Consider the following 20,933-nt stretch of genomic DNA (forward strand, 5'->3'; position numbering starts at 1 on the left):
CAGCTGTCTGATGGTAGCACTCAGCTGTCTGATGGTACTACTCAGCTGTCTGATGGTACTACTCAGCTGTCTGATGGTACTACTCAGCTGTCTGATGGTACTACTCAGCTGTCTGATGGTACTACTAGGCTGTCTGATGGTAGCACTCAGCTGTCTGATGGTACTACTCAGCTGTCTGATGGTACTACTCAGCTGTCTGATGGTACTACTCAGCTGTCTGATGGTAGCACTCAGCTGTCTGATGGTACTACTCAGCTGTCTGATGGTACTACTCAGCTGTCTGATGGTACTACTCAGCTGTCTGATGGTACTACTCAGCTGTCTGATGGTACTACTAGGCTGTCTGATGGTAGCACTCAGCTGTCTGATGGTACTACTCAGCTGTCTGATGGTACTACTCAGCTGTCTGATGGTAACACTCAGCTGTCTGATGGTACTACTCAGATGTCTGATGGTACTACTCAGCTGTCTGATGGTACTACTCAGCTGTCTGATGGTACTACTAGGCTGTCTGATGGTAGCACTCAGCTGTCTGATGGTACTACTCAGATGTCTGATGGTACTACTCAGCTGTCTGATGGTACTACTCAGCTGTCTGATGGTACTACTCAGCTGTCTGATGGTACTACTCAGCTGTCTGATGATAGCACTCAGCTGTCTGATGGTACTACTCAGCTGTCTGATGGTACTACTCAGCTGTCTAATGGTAACACTCAGCTGTCTGATGGTACTACTCAGATGTCTGATGGTACTACTCAGCTGTCTGATGGTACTACTCAGCTGTCTGATGGTACTACTCAGCTGTCTGATGGTACTACTCAGCTGTCTGATGATAGCACTCAGCTGTCTGATGGTACTACTCAGCTGTCAGATGGTACTACTCAGCTGTCTGATGGTACTACTCAGCTGTCTGATGGTACTACTCAGCTGTCTGATGGTACTACTCAGCTGTCTGATGGTACTACTTAGCTGTCTGATGGTACTACTCAGATGTCTGATGGTACAACTCAGATGTCTGATGGTACTACTCAGCTGTCTGATGGTACTACTCAGCTGTCTGATGATAGCACTCAGCTGTCTGATGATAGCACTCAGCTGTCTGATGGTACTACTCAGCTGTCTGATGGTACTACTCAGCTGTCTGATGGTACTACTCAGCTGTCTGATGGTACTACTCAGATGTCTGATGGTACTACTCAGCTGTCTGATGGTACTACTCAGATGTCTGATGGTACTACTCAGATGTCTGATGGTACTACTCAGATGTCTGATGGTACTACTCAGCTGTCTGATGGTACTACTCAGATGTCTGATGATAGCACTCAGCTGTCTGATGGTACTACTCAGCTGTCTGATGGTAGCACTCAGCTGTCTGATGGTACTACTCAGCTGTCTGATGGTACTACTCAGATGTCTGATGGTACTACTCAGATGTCTGATGGTACTACTCAGATGTCAGATGGTACTACTCAGCTGTCTGATGGTACTACTCAGCTGTCTGATGGTAGCACTCAGCTGTCTGATGGTACTACTCAGCTGTCTGATGGTACTACTCAGCTGTCTGATGGTACTACTCAGCTGTCTGATGGTACTACTCAGCTGTCTGATGGTACTACTCAGCTGTCTGATGGTACTACTCAGCTGTCTGATGATAGTACTCAGCTGTCTGATGGTACTACTCAGCTGTCTGATGGTACTACTCAGCTGTCTGATGGTACTACTCAGCTGTCTGATGGTACTACTCAGCTGTCTGATGGTACTACTCAGCTGTCTGATGGTAGCACTCAGCTGTCTGATGGTACTACTCAGCTGTCTGATGGTACTACTCAGCTGTCTGATGGTACTACTCAGCTGTCTGATGGTACTACTCAGCTGTCTGATGGTACTACTCAGCTGTCTGATGGTACTACTCAGCTGTCTGATGATAGTACTCAGCTGTCTGATGGTACTACTCAGCTGTCTGATGGTACTACTCAGCTGTCTGATGGTACTACTCAGCTGTCTGATGGTACTACTCAGCTGTCTGATGGTACTACTCAGCTGTCTGATGGTAGCACTCAGCTGTCTGATGGTACTACTCAGCTGTCTGATGGTACTACTCAGCTGTCTGATGGTACTACTCAGCTGTCTGATGGTACTACTCAGCTGTCTGATGGTACTACTAGGCTGTCTGATGGTAGCACTCAGCTGTCTGATGGTACTACTCAGCTGTCTGATGGTACTACTCAGCTGTCTGATGGTACTACTCAGCTGTCTGATGGTAGCACTCAGCTGTCTGATGGTACTACTCAGCTGTCTGATGGTACTACTCAGCTGTCTGATGGTACTACTCAGCTGTCTGATGGTACTACTCAGCTGTCTGATGGTACTACTAGGCTGTCTGATGGTAGCACTCAGCTGTCTGATGGTACTACTCAGCTGTCTGATGGTACTACTCAGCTGTCTGATGGTAACACTCAGCTGTCTGATGGTACTACTCAGATGTCTGATGGTACTACTCAGCTGTCTGATGGTACTACTCAGCTGTCTGATGGTACTACTCAGCTGTCTGATGGTACTACTCAGCTGTCTGATGATAGCACTCAGCTGTCTGATGGTACTACTCAGCTGTCAGATGGTACTACTCAGCTGTCTGATGGTACTACTCAGCTGTCTGATGGTACTACTCAGCTGTCTGATGGTACTACTCAGCTGTCTGATGGTACTACTTAGCTGTCTGATGGTACTACTCAGATGTCTGATGGTACTACTCAGATGTCTGATGGTACTACTCAGCTGTCTGATGGTACTACTCAGCTGTCTGATGATAGCACTCAGCTGTCTGATGATAGCACTCAGCTGTCTGATGGTACTACTCAGCTGTCTGATGGTACTACTCAGCTGTCTGATGGTACTACTCAGCTGTCTGATGGTACTACTCAGATGTCTGATGGTACTACTCAGCTGTCTGATGGTACTACTCAGATGTCTGATGGTACTACTCAGATGTCTGATGGTACTACTCAGCTGTCTGATGGTACTACTCAGATGTCTGATGATAGCACTCAGCTGTCTGATGGTACTACTCAGCTGTCTGATGGTAGCACTCAGCTGTCTGATGGTACTACTCAGCTGTCTGATGGTACTACTCAGATGTCTGATGGTACTACTCAGATGTCTGATGGTACTACTCAGATGTCTGATGGTACTACTCAGCTGTCTGATGGTACTACTCAGCTGTCTGATGGTACTACTCAGCTGTCTGATGGTACTACTCAGCTGTCTGATGGTAGCACTCAGCTGTCTGATGGTACTACTCAGCTGTCTGATGGTACTACTCAGCTGTCTGATGGTACTACTCAGCTGTCTGATGGTACTACTCAGATGTCTGATGGTACTACTCAGATGTCTGATGGTATTACTCAGATGTCTGATGGTACTACTCAGCTGTCTGATGATAGCACTCAGCTGTCTGATGGTACTACTCAGATGTCTGATGGTACTACTCAGATGTCTGATGGTACAACTCAGCTGTCTGATGGTACTACTCAGATGTCTGATGGTACTACTCAGATGTCTGATGGTATTACTCAGATGTCTGATGGTACTACTCAGCTGTCTGATGATAGCACTCAGCTGTCTGATGGTACTACTCAGATGTCTGATGGTACTACTCAGATGTCTGATGGTACAACTCAGCTGTCTGATGGTACTACTCAGATGTCTGATGGTACTACTCAGATGTCTGATGGTACTACTCAGCTGTCTGATGGTACTACTCAGCTGTCTGATGGTACTACTCAGCTGTCTGATGGTAATACTCAGCTGTCAGATGGTACTACTCAGCTGTCTGATGGTACTACTCAGCTGTCTGATGGTAGCACTCAGCTGTCTGATGGTACTACTCAGCTGTCTGATGGTACTACTCAGCTGTCTGATGGTACTACTCAGCTGTCTGATGGTACTACTCAGCTGTCTGATGGTACTACTTAGCTGTCTGATGGTACTACTCAGCTGTCTGATGGTACTACTCAGCTGTCTGATGATAGTACTCAGCTGTCTGATGGTACTACTCAGCTGTCTGATGGTACTACTCAGCTGTCTGATGGTACTACTCAGCTGTCTGATGGTAGCACTCAGCTGTCTGATGGTACTACTCAGCTGTCTGATGGTACTACTCAGATGTCTGATGGTACTACTCAGCTGTCTGATGGTACTACTCAGCTGTCTGATGGTACTACTCAGCTGTCTAATGGTACTACTAGGCTGTCTGATGGTACTACTCAGCTGTCTGATGGTACTACTCAGCTGTCTGATGGTACTACTAGGCTGTCTGATGGGAGCACTCAGCTGTCTGATGGTACTACTCAGCTGTCTGATGGTACTACTCAGCTGTCTGATGGTAGCACTCAGCTGTCTGATGGTACTACTCAGATGTCTGATGGTACTACTCAGCTGTCTGATGGTACTACTCAGCTGTCTGATGGTACTACTCAGCTGTCTGATGGTACTACTCAGCTGTCTGATGATAGCACTCAGCTGTCTGATGGTACTACTCAGCTGTCAGATGGTACTACTCAGCTGTCTGATGGTACTACTCAGCTGTCTGATGGTACTACTCAGCTGTCTGATGGTACTACTTAGCTGTCTGATGGTACTACTCAGATGTCTGATGGTACTACTCAGCTGTCTGATGGTACTACTCAGCTGTCTGATGGTAGCACTCAGCTGTCTGATGGTACTACTCAGCGGTCTGATGGTAGCACTCAGCTGTCTGATGGTACTACTCAGCGGTCTGATGGTAGCACTCAGCTGTCTGATGGTACTACTCAGCTGTCTGATGGTACTACTCAGATGTCTGATGGTACTACTCAGATGTCTGATGGTACTACTCAGATGTCTGATGGTACTACTCAGCTGTCTGATGGTACTACTCAGATGTCTGATGGTACTACTCAGCTGTCTGATGGTAGCACTCAGCTGTCTGATGGTACTACTCAGCTGTCTGATGGTACTACTCAGCTGTCTGATGGTACTACTCAGCTGTCTGATGGTACTACTCAGCTGTCTGATCCTACTACTCAGCTGTCTGATGGTACTACTCAGCTGTCTGATGGTACTACTCAGCTGTCTGATGGTACTACTCAGCTGTCTGATGGTAGCACTCAGCTGTCTGATGGTAGCACTCAGCTGTCTGATGGTAGCACTCAGCTGTCTGATGGTACTACTCAGCTGTCTGATGGTACTACTCAGCTGTCTGATGGTACTACTCAGCTGTCTGATGATAGCACTCAGCTGTCAGATGGTACTACTCAGCTGTCTGATGGTACTACTCAGCTGTCTGATGGTAGCACTCAGCTGTCTGATGGAACTACTCAGCTGTCTGATGGTACTACTCAGCTGTCTGATGGTACTACTCAGCTGTCTGATGGTACTACTCAGATGTCTGATGGTACTACTCAGATGTCTGATGGTACTACTCAGCTGTCTGATGGTACTACTCAGCTGTCTGATGGTAGCACTCAGCTGTCTGATGGTAGCACTCAGCTGTCTGATGGTAGCACTCAGCTGTCTGATGGTAGCACTCAGCTGTCTGATGGTACTACTCAGCTGTCTGATGGTACTACTCAGCTGTCTGATGGTACTACTCAGCTGTCTGATGGTACTACTAGGCTGTCTGATGGTACTACTCAGATGTCTGATGGTAGCACTCAGCTGTCTGATGGTACTACTCAGCTGTCTGATGGTACTACTCAGCTGTCTGATGGTACTACTCAGCTGTCTGATGATAGCACTCAGCTGTCAGATGGTACTACTCAGCTGTCTGATGGTACTACTCAGCTGTCTGATGGTAGCACTCAGCTGTCTGATGGAACTACTCAGCTGTCTGATGGAACTACTCAGCTGTCTGATGGTACTACTCAGCTGTCTGATGGTAGCACACAGCTGTCTGATGGTACTACTCAGCTGTCTGATGGTACTACTCAGCTGTCTGATGGTACTACTCAGCTGTCTGATGGTACTACTCAGATGTCTGATGGTACTACTCAGCTGTCTGATGGTACTACTCAGCTGTCTGATGGTAGCACTCAGCTGTCTGATGGTAGCACTCAGCTGTCTGATGGTAGCACTCAGCTGTCTGATGGTAGCACTCAGCTGTCTGATGGTACTACTCAGCTGTCTGATGGTACTACTCAGCTGTCTGATGGTACTACTCAGCTGTCTGATGGTACTACTCAGCTGTCTGATGGTACTACTCAGCCGTCTGATGGTAGCACTAAGCTGTCTGATGGTAGCGCTCAGCTGTCTGAGCCAACTGCCTGACTGATAATGTTCAGACATTTATTGTAGAAGTTGTATGCTCAGAATGACTAGGATTAGTTCACGTGGCGATAGTTCCCTCAGTCGGACAGACCATAGTCTACAGACCAGTCTAATTTGGCAAGTAGAGACGATCAACACAGAAGCCTCTGTGCTTAGGTCTGGGGAGAATATCTCTATCTGACACTGGTTAGGCGTCTGGGCAGAGTGCCTGTCACATAGTGTTTATGCGTCAGTGCAGAGTGCCGGTCAGATAGTGTTTAGGAGTCAGTGCAGAGTGCCGGTCAGATAGTGTTTATGTGTCAGTACAGGGTGTCTGATCCTCTCATGAAAAGAGGCTTGAGGGTAAAGGCTGGTAATGGCAGGTGGTGTGGCTGGTGGGACGCACTTGGTGGCTCCTTCATTAGGGCCTGCTAGCTGACACTGCTCCACTGTGAGGGCAACTCAGTACCACACCAGCCTGGTCAGCTACTGACGACCAGCTTCCTCATTAGAACCAGCCATGATTACATTCTGGTAGGAAGTCATCTGAGCTGAACCACAATACTGGTCCTCCAACAGCACAATGAACTAGACCAGCCTCCATGGATAGGAAGTATTAGCATTAGTATAATTACTTAGTAGTAGTAGTAGTAGTAGAATAAGTACATAGTAAAGCCATACAGTAATTGTAGAAGTATTAGTAGAAGTAGTAGTAGTAGGCGTACAGTAGCAATATCTCCATTAATAAAATGTAATGCCTCATCATCATTACTGTCACTATCATTATTAGTGTCATTGTGCTTGATAGTTCTGCCTTGTCACAACTGACATTAGCGGATGGTTAAATAATTAGCATGTAATGAGCCTGCAAAGGTAACATCAATCCACTCAAAGAGAGGGCGGTGTGTGCGCTACACTTCAGTCGCCCTGATTCACTAGGCATAATTGGCACAATTAGTCTCTATAACCTACCCATTCACATCCCAGCTTACACATCCCACACGTCTGCATATCCTACATGTCCAACAAATCCGCACTGGCAGTGCTTCTAGGAAAGGCAGGGCTGGACTCATGATTTAGCAAAACAACATGATAAAAGCTTTGAATCTTGATTGACTATGACATATTGGGCATACATCAAAGCCATGGTTATGACATTGGGTATCCATCTAAGTAGCATTTAAGTGGGGCTAAACATTTGATCCTATATAACCCTTTAAAGAGTAACTGCCTTTAAAAAGCAACAAATCACTTTGAAAATGACCTTTGTGGTGTCGATTCAAGTCAGAAACAGTTATTCTAGTACCAAAATTGACTAGATAGTGTCAAAAGGATCATTTTGTTCATAAAGTCAGTCTCGTCTGAAACAGAGTTTGGAAAATCTGGTAAATGAAGGTTGGGTTTTGATTTGATGATGTCCATTTGCCCACTACCATGGGGTGAACAGCTGAGGTGATAGCTCTCTATCCAATAGTATAGACAGTGAAACAGACCTGTCCAGCAGCTCCCACTTTGTTTACATAAGACAACACGTTGTGCATTTCTGAACTTGAGAAAAACTGCACCAAAGATGTAATTAGATGTAGATCTAAAATTCCACTACTCGTGCGAGGGAAAAAAAGATCAAGCGCGAGTGTTCGTTCACGAAAGGCTAAGGCAAAGATACTCTTTGAAGAGGTAGGGTTTCAGACGTTTTCGGAAGGGTGGGATGGCCAAGAGACCAGAGATGGCAGAACGGAGTGCTCAGGTTGGGATGTAGGGTTAGTCTGAAGCTAGGAATGGGCAGTTCCTCCTGCTGCTTCGTAGGCAGGTACAATGGTCTTGTAGTGGATGCGAGCTTCGACTCGAAGCCAGTAGAGTGTGCAGAGGAGCGGGGTGACATGGGAGAACTTAGGAAGGTTGGTCAACAGGTGGGCTGCAGCATTCTGGATAAGTTGCAAGAGTTTGATGGCACAAGCGGGGAGCCCAGCCAACAGCGAGTTGCTCATATGAGGTGAACGACAGCTTTGCTGATGACTCTGCCTGTTAGGATTAAAATCAGTCACGCCTTCTCACAGACGTCAAATACAGCTGTGATTCATCCTCCATGTCCACTGTGAAATCTGAATTAGAGAACAATGGATTTTTAGGGCCAATTTTTGGGGGTCAAGGTATGCCGATGTCCGATATTTTAGGCTGATAATTCAATATCATTGAATTAGAGAATCTTTCAGACAACATTTCCCAGAATCAGCCATGTACACATTAATGCATATTTATTTATTTTTTTAATCAAAATGAATTGGACTGTTTTTACAAATCTAAGGACATAACATAAAGGTAATAATTTTATTTGAATGGTAAATCTCTTGATAAATTGGGTAAATTAAGATGGCATAGGCCTACTCACAATACAGGTGAATGCACATATTAGCCTACTGAGCAACAACATTTGCATAGAAGCATCACTCCAGCATGTCACGCCTGTATGGAAGGACATCATATAGACACTGCTGTTAGTTTGAGATCTGTGGTTTTTGTGATCAAGAGGAAGAACAAACTCAGCTGCCAGGAAGAAATTCAAAACAAATCATTTGGATAGTTCAGCTATCTGTCAAGAAATGGGCGGGTTTTAACGTGATCCTACTGCTACGATTGGATAGAGAGAGGCTGTAACTCCATTCCCTTTCACATCTCTCATATCACTTGGTGCTGTTTACTGCTACTATGAGAACTAGCTCAATGGCGATGATATTTGTGAAATTGTGTTTTTTTACATTGGATAAAAGTAGAGACTCAGAGCTAGAAAATGGTATATCATACACTACAGTTGAGGAACAATGGGAAAGTAATTCTGTTTTGAATGTTGTAACCTCACTTTTGAGAAATGTTTGAATGTTTTGGTACACCTAGTGGAGAGATCTTCTTTGTCTACAACCAAACAGCATCATTCACAGCATCATTCACACCCTCTTAAGCTTTAGCCCCATCCAGGTCTTTAAGGATTCACATGTAAGGCCATGTACTAAACAACCAAAGATTTCAAATAGAGCTGGCTGGCTTCTCCGTGCATCGGCAGGACAGAGCAGCTACGTCTGGTAAGATGAGGGGCGGAGATGTGTGTCTACTTGTCAATAACTGCTGGTAAACGATGTCTAATATTAAAGAAGTCTCGAGGTATTGCTCGCCTGAGGTAGAATACCTCATGATAAGCTACAGACCACACTATCTATATTATTCGTAGCCGTCTACTTACCACCACAAACAGATGCTGGCACTAAGATCGCACTCAACCAGCTGTATAAGGCCATAAGCAAACAAAAAATGCTCATCCAAAAGCGGCGCTCCTAGTGGCCGAAGACTTTAATGCAGGCAAACTTAAATCCGCTTTACCTAAAAGCCTTATTATTAAATTAATATTTGTGACAGGAGGTTGATTTGTCACTTTGTCAATTCGTCCTTTTCTCAATACTGCACCATTCTGTTGGAGAATGAGCGAGCTTGTTGCTGCTGATTTTCCCAGCTAGATATTCTTTGGCATTGTGCAGTGCTCGTGGCTCAAGCGGTGAGCGGCATAGTAGCAGCCTTGCCATGTAGCGGGACTAATCGGTGAAGCCAATAGAGAAGGGCCGGTAGCCGATAGACTAGAAAATGTCACTATACCAGCTTGGCCGATTATCGGTCGTTTTCTAATTTGAATGGCATGCTAATAGATGATTTACAGCCACTGTTCTGTTTGATATAACAAGGTTTGATGAAGGGACACAGGAAACAAATGTCTTTCTAATGTAACATTGAGTATTTGTGTGCACCCTTGGCTGTGTTAGGGAGCAAATGGACAAGCTCATAATGACTTTGAACCCTCTCAACCGACGCAGTGGAATGATCCGGCATGTCCCTCAGGAGACACTGTCTGTAGCCAAACAGAGTTACACAGATAGACAGCTCTCGAGGTGACCATAGTGATGGAAGTGAATTCCGGACCCACGTCCCCCTGGTAAGTGTGGGTACACTGCACAGCGAGGGTGCCATCTAGTGCCCTCCTCACTTAGACATGGTGCCTCATGCCAGTCAGCTGAACAGACACAATCTCTCATGAATAACAGGAGACAGAGGGTGTTACTGTGATTGATGCAGGCACCTAACCTTTCTAGAGGTGGTTAGAATCTGACAATATAAAGATAAAGCAATACTGAATATCAACTATTGAAATGAATGTTTCAAATACATGCAATTTGTGGTGGTAGTTTTAAACTAGGTAAGTGAAAGTAAAGCTTAAAAAAGTAAAGCTTCCTGACCTAAGCAACTCTGACCACTAACATCAAAGTTGCAATTGACAACCTCTCTCATAGAACTACACTAACTCATGACTACACTCAAATGGATTACTCTCTCTCTCATAGAACTACACTAACTCATGACTACACTCAAATGGATTACTCTCTCTCTCATAGAACTACACTAACTCATGACTACACTCAAATGGATTACTCTCTCTCTCTCATAGAACTACACTAACTCATGACTACACTCAAATGGATTACTCTCTCTCTTATAGAACTACACTAATTCATGACTACACTAAACTGGATTACTATCTCTCATATATAACTACACTAATTCATGACTACACTAAACTGGATTACTATCTCTCATAGAATTACACTAATTAATGACTACACTAAACTGGATTACTATCTCTCATATAGAATTACACTAATTCATGACTACACTAAACTGGATTACTATCTCTCACAGAACTAAACTAATTCATGACTAAACTCAACTGGATTACTATTGGAAGTGACAGTACTTGAACTTTGTTCCTAAACAGCTACACTTACAACCGTGGTTAGTGTACCAACTTCTACCGGATGATGTCAGCGAGAATCTGTTTTCAGTAAAACATTCCCCCTGTGTACTTTAACTTGAAAAAACACAAATGTGCTGCAAATGATTCAAATCAATATGAGGCCAGTGGTCTGACATTGACATCTGGAGACAGAAGTCCCTCTGAACCCTGCTACCATCTCCAGCTACAAATCTGTAAAATCAAGTTTAGAGCCAGACAAAGCTGCAGTTGATTACTGCCATACGCCTGCCACAGAGTAAATGCTACCATCTGCTTAGCCCACCCTCAGTGCAGGGCAAAGGTCACAGAGATGTGCAGTTGTGTGAGATACTGCAACTGACCAGGTGCGTGCGCGCCTGTGTGTGTGTGTGTGTGTGTGTGTGTGTGTAAAAAATGAAAGGAAAAAAATAGGACCACGGCAAGATCTGGAGGACGAAAATACAATAGAGACTCAGGTGGGGCTACAGAGGTGGGATACTTACAGTAACACGTTCCTCTGAGGGGGTTGCCAAGGTAACGGTTCTCGGAGTCGCAACTGCAACAATGGGAGAGAAAGAGAAAGGGGGGAGTAACAGAGAGGGGGGAGAGAGAGAGAGGGGGAAGTAAGAGAGGGGAGAGAGAGAAGAATGGAAGACAGAAAACAATGAGCTTAACAAGAGATATGTCACTTTGCCAAAGACATCACAGTCCTATCACAGACTGTTAATAACATCATCCCTGAGGGTTATTTTGGGCCAGGGAGGAGTGTCCTGAGAAGTCGCTTGTAGAGGTGCTATCTGAGGTGACACTGCTGTGTGCTGCTTCAGGTGCTGTCCTTTCCCTGGTTATGATGAGGTGATTTCCCCTGACAGCCCTGTCTGACGATACCTCTCTGTTCTGCTTCGGGGCAGGAGCCATGTGTCTGTCTGTGTACTGGGCAGCAGGGGATTTAGTAAGCTACAGACAGCCCAGAACAACTTGAATGCTACTAAAAGAAGGGAGAGGGCAGCTAGGACCTAATAGAGGCTTGAAAAATATGATCCAAGCCACAAGTGGTCTTTAGCAACCCCAGTCAGGTGTGTGTAAAACTCAACAAATCCTTCATTTGACCCTGTTTGTCAAGGCAACCACTACAAAAACAATGTTCTGAAAAAGCAGGCAGGGAACTGAGGGCAGACTATGGGGAGTCGGAGTACCATATGTATGAGGGTGATTGTGGTAGGTGGCATTTGATCATCTGGCTTGGTTTATGAGCCAGGGGTCATTACTGCAGTCCAAACACCCATGTTTATTGCCATAACCCAACTTCTACAAAACCCAGGGAGGTACCTTGGAAAGGGCAAGAGCGCGTAAAACCATCGCTTTGTAAATACATACTCCACCACTTTGACAAGCCTATCTAAACACATATGATACATTGTCAAATCTGCCCCTTGAGTCAATAAATGGATTCCGAGGTAATGGCTCTGTTTGCAAAGCTAGTCAGGCAGTGGTTACTTAAGCAATAAGGCCCGGGGGGATGCGGTATATGGCCAACATAACACGGCTAAGGGCTGTTCGTATGCACGACACAACGCAGAGTGCCTGGATACAGCCCTTAGCCGTGGTATATTGGCCATATACCACAAACACCCGAGGTGCCTTATTGGTATTATAAACTGGTTACCAGTGTAATTAAAAAATGTATGTTTTGTCATACTCATGGTATACGGTCTGATATACCACGGCTGTCAATCAATCAGTATTCAGGGCTCGAACCAACCAGTTTATAAAGATAAATAATGTAGGCAACGGTCACTTCTCTGTGCTTATATATAACAAGACCTGAATTCCATTCAGTGGCTGGTCAACCCTTGTTAGGAGGGTCATAAAGTAGCAGTAATTAATATTTCATAGCCAAAGACAGAGCTTTATTCATTATGTACGGTTCTTATAGAAGGCACTGTGAAAAACAACCCCACAAAACAGCTCAAGAGAACTTCAATTTGAACACAGAGGCCACAGCAGAGTTATAAGGCCTTGTGAGTATAAGAGTTTGAAACCAATTGTATTCCACTTACACAAAGGCAAGGTCAAGACAAAAATATTTTCCAAACAATTATCTTTGTCCTCAGTAAATCTTAGGAACATGACAGTAGTGTTAAGATGCACCAAGGGGACTTTAAAAGGGGCCCCACTCTCCGTCTCCCCAGAGAACACTAACACTTAAACACGACACTCATCTTGGGGCTGTCTGATTAAGCAGCTTATCCTGTGGTAATGGTGCCAAGATGGAGGACCACCCTGGCCTCCTTCCACCAGTCTCTCTGCTGTCTGTCTGGCTGCCTCTCACTCAGAGAGAAAAGCACCACTGTCCTTAGGAACACTTCATCTGCTATTAAGCTGCCACAGTCTCGGCCACAGTCAAACTCAGACACACTGTGTGCCAGTGGACCCTCAGCATGGCTTTCTTTGTGAGCCGTAACAGAGGGCGGAAGGTTGGAGATTAAAGGTCGCTGTGGGCGTTTGCGTTTTCGTGTGACACACACACACACACACACACACACACACAGAGACAGAGAGAGTCTCTATGATGCGTCTGTTAGTGCAGCAGCTGAAGTCAGTAACAGGAGGAACATGCTGAGGTAAATGCTGAGCTGGGAGATTTAAAAAGCCAACTTCCCGTCTCACTCACACACACGGACCCACCTATGCCATGACCCCACTGGGCCACACAGCGTGCCAGGCAGGGTGGCGGCAGAAGTGCCAAAATAAACCTCTGAAACGGAGTCTGTTTACTTCCTCTCCTTTGGGTCCTGGGTTCAAGGGGAACACGCATAGAGCTTAGTTGTGAAGGGGAAGATGGAAAGGAAGGGGAGGCTGCTGAGTCTGTCTGTATGATATTAATTAGACACAGCCTCCTAAGAGGTACATACCTTTGATTTCACACTTGTGCATAAACACATACAGTACGAACACACTCTCACACACACTCAGAGTATTTGATCAGTAATCAAAACAAGCAAACCAACAAGGGACAGCAGGTTGCCTAGTGGTTAGAGTGTAGGGGCAGCAGGTAGCCTAGTGGTTAGAGCGTTGAGCTAGTAACCGAAAGGTTGCTAGATCTAATCCCCGAGCTGACAAGGTAAACATCTGCCGTTCTGCCCCTGAACAAGGCAGTTAACCCACTGTTCTTAGGCCGTCATTGTAAATAAGAATTTGTTCTTAACTGACTTGCCTAGTTAAATAAAGGTTAAAAAATACAAATAAAACACAAGTATGAGCAAATTAGCAGCAGAGTGCAAACAAGGACAGACCTTAGCTAAACAGGTTAACTGTAAGAAAGACCCTGGCCCACAGGCTAGCTTTACATGGAGACAATGCAATAAAACACATGGAGAAATGTGTTGGATTTCACTGAGAAACTATCAGTTAGACTGGTTAACCAGATGGACTGCTGCACTCATTTCGAAGTGAATCAGAATGTGAGCTATCATGTGATCAAGCTGGCAACATCAAAAAATGACATTGCGAAATAATGTATTTTAAATACCAGTGGATGTAGCGTGAGAGCTGCTGATTCTGCTCAAACAGCTGTTTGTTGCTGCTGGAATGAAACGTGCTTTAATAAGCCTAATCATTGCACAACATTTCTGAAGGCAATCGGGTGTAAAAAAACTGTTTTGATGCCACAATTATAAAGAGCTACTATTTTTATTTCTCAACTGGTAATTGAAGCGAGCTTCCCATTCGCCATTCATGTGCATAGGCAACTAGGCAGGCTTCAGCGTGTCACACACCACTTTGCAATGAGCTGGAGGCAGTATGCATTTTGAAAACATATACTTCATTATTTGAAACCTGAACTTTTTTCTACATATGAGCCATGTCTTATCTTGCTTCAAAAAAGCCTAGCCAAGATCACTTGTCAGCTCGGGGACTCGATCCACCAACCTTTCGGTTAATGGCCCAACGCTCTAACCACTAGGTTACCTGCCGCGGGTGCTCGGCCATGGAAACACTTTTCATGAAGCTCCCGACAAACAGTTATTGTGCTGACGTTGCATCCAGAGACAGTTTGGAACTTGGTAGTGAGTGTTGCAACATAGGACAAAAAAAATGTACGTGCTACATGCTTAGCACTCGCCGGTCCCATTCTGTGAGCTTGTGTGGCCTACCACTTTGCGGCTGAGCCGTTGCTGCTCCTAGCCAATGACAGCACTTACTGTTGATCATAGCAGCTCTAGCAGGGCAGAAATTTAACGAACTGACTTGTTGGAAAGGTGGCATCTTATGACGGTGCCACGTTGAAAGTCACTGAGCTTTTCAGTAAAGCCATTCTACTGCCAATATAGAGATTGCATGGCTGTGTGCTCGATTTTATACACCTGTCAGGAATGGGTGTGGCTGAAATAGCCAAATTAGGGGTTTAGGGGTTCCACATACTTTTGTATATACAGTGCATTCGGAAAGTATTCAGACCCCTGGACTTTTTCCACATTTTACAGCCTTATTAAAAATTGATTCAATTGTTATTTCCCCCCTCATCAATCTACACACAATACCCCATAATTACAAAGAAAAAACTGTATTTATTTTGCAAATTGGAATATCACATTTACATAAGTATTCAGACCCTTTACTGCCCCTTTTTTGTTGAAGCACCTTTGGCAGCGATAACAGCCTCAAGTCTTCTTGGGTATGACGCTTCAAGCTTGGCACACCTATATTTGGTGAGTTTCTCCCACTCTTCTCTCAAGAAGACCATTGTGTTTACTTGATAGCTACCTACACAAATAGCTAGCTTGAACAAAGTGTTAATAAGATAAATTCATTTAAAAAGGTCCTCTCAAGCTCTGTCAGGTTGTATGGAGAGCGTCGCTGCACAGCTATTTTCAGCTCTCTCCAGCGCTGAACGCTCTGGAGCAAGTTTTCATCAAGGATCTCTCTGTACTTTGCTACGTTTATAATTCCCTCGATCCTGATGAGTCTCCCAGTCCCTACCGCTGAAAAACATCCCCACAGCATGAGGCTGCCACCACCATGCTTCACCGTAGAGACTGTGCCAGGTTTCCTCCAGACGTGACGCTTGTCATTCAGGCCAAAGTGTTCAATCTTGGTTTCATCAGACCAGAGAATCTTGTTTCTCATGGTCTGCTTGGTTTTTGCTCTGACATGCACTGTCAACTGTGAGACCCTATATAAACAGATGTGTGCCTTCCCAAATAATGTCCAATGAGTTGAATTTACCACAAGTAGACTCCAAACAATTTGTAGAAACAGCTGAAGGATGATCAATGGAAACAGGAAGCATCAGATCTCAATTTCGGGTCTCATAGCAAAGGGTCTGCATACTTTTTAAATGTATTGTATTTTTATTTCACCTTTATTTAACCAGGTAGGCTAGTTGAGAACACCTTTATTTAACCAGGTAGGCTAGTTGAGAACACCTTTATTTAACCAGGTAGGCTAGTTGAGAACACCTTTATTTAACCAGGTAGGCTAGTTGAGAACACCTTTATTTAACCAGGTAGGCTAGTTGAGAACAAGTTCTCATTTGCAACTGCGACCTGGCCAAGATAAAGCATAGCAGTGTGAACAGACAACACAGAGTTACACATGGAGTAAACAATTAACAAGTCAATAACACAGTAGAAAAAAGGGGAGTCTATATACATTGTGTGCAAAAGGCATGAGGCGGTAGGCGAATAATTACAATTTTGCAGATTAACACTGGAGTGATAAATGATCAGATGGTCATGTACAGGTAGAGATATTGGTGTGCAAAAGAGCAGAAAAGTAAATAAATAAAAACAGTATGGGGATGAGGTAGGTAAAAATGGGTGGGCTATTTACCGATAGTCTATGTACAGCTGCAGCGATCGGTTAGCTGCTCAGATAGCAGATGTTTGAAGTTGGTGAGGGAGATAAAAGTCTCCAACTTCAGCGATTTTTGCAATTCGTTCCAGTCACAGGCAGCAGAGAACTGGAACGAAAGGCGGCCAAATGAGGTGTTGGCTTTAGGGATGATCAGTGAGATAGCACGCGCTCCAGCAGGTGTACGGGTGGGTGTTGCCATCGTGACCAGTGAACTGAGATAAGGCGGAGCTTTACCTAGCATGGACTTGTAGATGACCTGGAGCCAGTGGGGGTCTGGCGACGAATATGTAGCGAGGGCCAGCCGACTAGAGCATACAGGTCGCAGTGGTGGGTGGTATAAGGTGCTTTAGTGACAAAACGGATGGCACTGTGATAAACTGCATTCAGTTTGTTGAGTAGAGTGTTGGAAGCAATTTTGTAGATGACATCGCCGAAGTCGAGGATCGGTAGGATAGTCAGTTTTACTAGGGTAAGTTTGGCGGCGTGAGTGAAGAAGGCTTTGTTGCGGAATAGAAAACCGACTCTAGATTTGATTTTCGATTGGAGATGTTTGATATGAGTCTAGAAGGAGAGTTTATGTAAACTTATGTAACTAAGGTATGTTTCTTATTTTTAATACATTTACAAACATTTCTAAAAACCTGTTTTCGATTTTTCATTATTAGGTAGTGTGTGTGGATTAATAAGATTTGTGTTTTATTTTTATACATTTTAGAATAAGGCTGTAACGTAACAAAATGTGGAAAAAGTCAAAGGGGTCTGAATACTTTCAGATTGCGTTATACAATCACTGTTCTCAAAAAAGACTGCACCACGTAGTGTTTTTTTATTTATTTATTTTTTAACCTTTATTTAACTAGGCAAGTCAGTTAAGAACAAATTCTTATTTTCAATGACGGCCTAGGAACAGTGGGTTAACTGCCTTGTTCAGGGGCAGAACGACAGATTTGTACCTTGTCAGCTCGGGGGTTTGAACTCGCAACCTTCCGGTTACTAGTCCAACGCTCTAACCACTAGGCTACCTTGGCATCAGATCAGAAAACCTACATTTCTTCTCCTTTCTTTGCACAGGAAAATGTGGCCTTTATTAGACACATTTCATGCAATTCTACTACACTTTATTCGGAGACATTAGCTGAATATTTTTTCATCTATGACAAAAATTACAGGGTAGCCTACTCTGCTGACACCGACAAACAGATCAATAAAAACAACACTGTCTGATTCATATCATCGGCCTACGAAAAAGGGGAGACAAATACATCTAACCTGGAGGGGGAAATTATTGTCCAAAAACAAACAAAGTGGCAGTGACCTAATGATAAAGACCGTGAATATGCACACGCAACGGGGATATGGTCGAAGTTCTCCGCTGGTGCCAATACTTTCCAATCAATTAAGTTCAGAATTTTGAGAAGTAAGACAAATTGGAGTCTTTTCATTGTCTTCTCTTTACAGCAATAGTCGTTAGTTTTCCAAACTTTTTTTCCGCTATTGAATTTTTAAATATTGCTGTTTGCCTGGCTGGGTCTCTCTGCTTTTCACTGACAGTCGCAACTCAATCATCTACTTGGTATTTTCTGCGCGCTCTGCCCAAAATTACGGGCCCTTCCGACTGTAACCTAGGCAATGCGATTTAAAACGATCCACCATTTTTTTTCTTAAGAAGCTAATGATCCTCTGTGGCCAAATCATGCTTTCTGGTGTAGTAGCCTATTCTGAATGATTTTAATCTTCAAATCGCATGCTGCGGCATCAGAGTTGCATGTTTTGTTAAGATGAATTACCTTAAGCTGAATGGTATTTCTGTCATTCTGAGAACAGTGGGTGGACACACAATGCATATGGTCCCAGTAAATGTCTTACACTTCCGGTAAATTAAAATGCTGCCGGTCAAATGTCTGGCGCCACACTTTCTTAACGGAAACCCTGACACACACACATATCTGCACATGCAAGCACGCACACACACTGAAATTGAAAACAGGGAAGCACTCCAGAGGTTGAAAAGCATCTTGCTGTGTGACAGGTGTTGAGATAAGAATATGAATTGGATTTCTTTCCTTCTTGTTCCAATTTGGCTGTGTGGCCTAGATCCACAGCCCTCCCCTGCCACTACAATGACCCTACAGTAACTACATAACCCACTAACCTCACCCCATGACCTCCCAACCTGGACACTGACCACTGAACCCACACACACAGCATCAGGCTTCATACCTTATTCCCCTGCTCTACGTGTGACTGGAAACCAATCATGCGTCCCGCCTCGCACCATGTGCCCAGCTCCTGGCAATCAGACATAGGCAACGGTGCAGAGACAAAATACAGCACAACAATCTGTTTGTGAGACAGAGAGTGAGACAGAGAGAGAGACAGAGAGAGAGACAGAGAGAGACAGAGAGAGACAGAGAGAGAGAAGGAGACAGAGAGAGAGAGACAGAGAGAGACAGAGAGACAGAGAGAGACAGAGAGACAGAGAGAGAGAAGGAGACAGAGAGAGAGAGACAGAGAGAGACAGAGAGACAGAGAGAGAGAGAGAGAGAGACAGAGAGAGAGTAATGTGTGCGAGTGGACCTGCATGGGTCCTTTTTTCTCTCTTTTTCATCTTGCAAGTGGAAATGAAGGAAGGACACAATTAATTATATTTACACTCTCCTTCTTATGTATTTGGACAGTTAATTTTGGCCCTATACTCCAGCATTTTGGATTTGAGATGAAATGTTTCATATGAGGTGACAGTAGAGAATGTCACCTTTTATTTGAGTGTATTTTTATACATACAGTATCTGTTTAACCGTTTAGAAATGAAAGCACTTAATGTACAGTACCTACACTGAACAAACATATAAACACAATGTAAAGTGTTGATCCCATGTTTCATGTGCTGAAACAAAATATCCCAGAAATGTTCCATAACCACAAAAAGGTTATTTCTCTCAAATGTTGTGGACAAATGTTTTATATCCCTGTTAGTGAGCATTTCTCCTTTGCCAAGATATTCCATCCACCTGACAGGTGTGGCATATCAAGAAGCTGACTAAACAGCATGATCATTACACAGGTGCACCTTGTCCTGGGGACAAAATGTGCAGTTTTGTCACAAGGCAACAGATGTCTCAAGTTTTGAGGCTTGGGATTTAAAAATATGAAACAGAAAAAACAAATAATTGTTTGAGGAAAATAACTTCTAAATACAAGGTTCTCTTGTATCATGATGGGTATGGACACGTGGGCTACATCATGGAGGAGTTTTTACACACATCCAAAGCATGGCTAAAATAATGTAGGCCTGCCTACAATACATTTTTATAAAATCAATATTGGTCACATACACGTGTTAAGCAGATGTCTTTGCGGGTGTAGTGAAATGCTTGTAACAGAAACAGCATACATACCTACAGTGCATTCGAAAGTATTCAGACCCCTTCACTCTGTCCACATTTTTTTACGTTACAGCCTTATTCTAAAATGGATTCAACATTTTTTTCCCTTTATAAATCTACACTATGGCTGTCCCTAACTAAAAAAAGATCTCGGTTCACCAAGAGTTGTCTGTTCTTTCAACCAATCGATTGGTTGACATTTTTAAATTACAATTTTTTTCTCCATATATTGACACATCCTATGTGTTTAATCAAATCAACTATATTCACTGAGCTGGTCTGATGGTTGTAATTATTCCTCCAGAATGTCAGTTATTCCAAAGAATGATTCGGACGGGATTAGTTTTTTTCCCAAACTTCCCCATGTCACATAATTCTGCATTTTTTCCCAATAAATAGAAAATTATGACAAAAGCCTGGAGGTTTTTATTCTAGGCGTGAAGATACATGTCCAAGTGATAGGGCCACAGTGATATCTCCAGCTTGGTTCCCAGGTTTATAAACTATACCAAACAATCTTTCCTATAGTGTGGGACCATATATAGACAGGTGTTTGCCTTTGCAAATCATGGCCAATCAATTAGATTTACCACAGG

At 43.9% G+C, this 20,933-nt stretch overlaps 1 protein-coding gene across 2 annotated transcripts in view; it reads right to left on the reverse strand.

The window, feature by feature from the left end:
• LOC139412626 (attractin-like protein 1) overlaps positions 1 to 20,933 on the reverse strand; it is a 319,192-nt gene that overhangs the window by 163,411 nt on the left and 134,848 nt on the right. For both annotated transcript variants that reach the window (XM_071159320.1, XM_071159317.1), the window contains one exon: positions 11,596 to 11,648. In XM_071159320.1, the coding sequence (XP_071015421.1) occupies positions 11,596 to 11,648 (53 nt within the window). The remainder of the gene's footprint in view (positions 1 to 11,595; positions 11,649 to 20,933) is intronic.

The sequence above is a fragment of the Oncorhynchus clarkii genome, chromosome 1 (genome assembly GCF_045791955.1).
Source record: "Oncorhynchus clarkii lewisi isolate Uvic-CL-2024 chromosome 1, UVic_Ocla_1.0, whole genome shotgun sequence".
Lineage (NCBI taxonomy): Eukaryota > Metazoa > Chordata > Actinopteri > Salmoniformes > Salmonidae > Oncorhynchus > Oncorhynchus clarkii.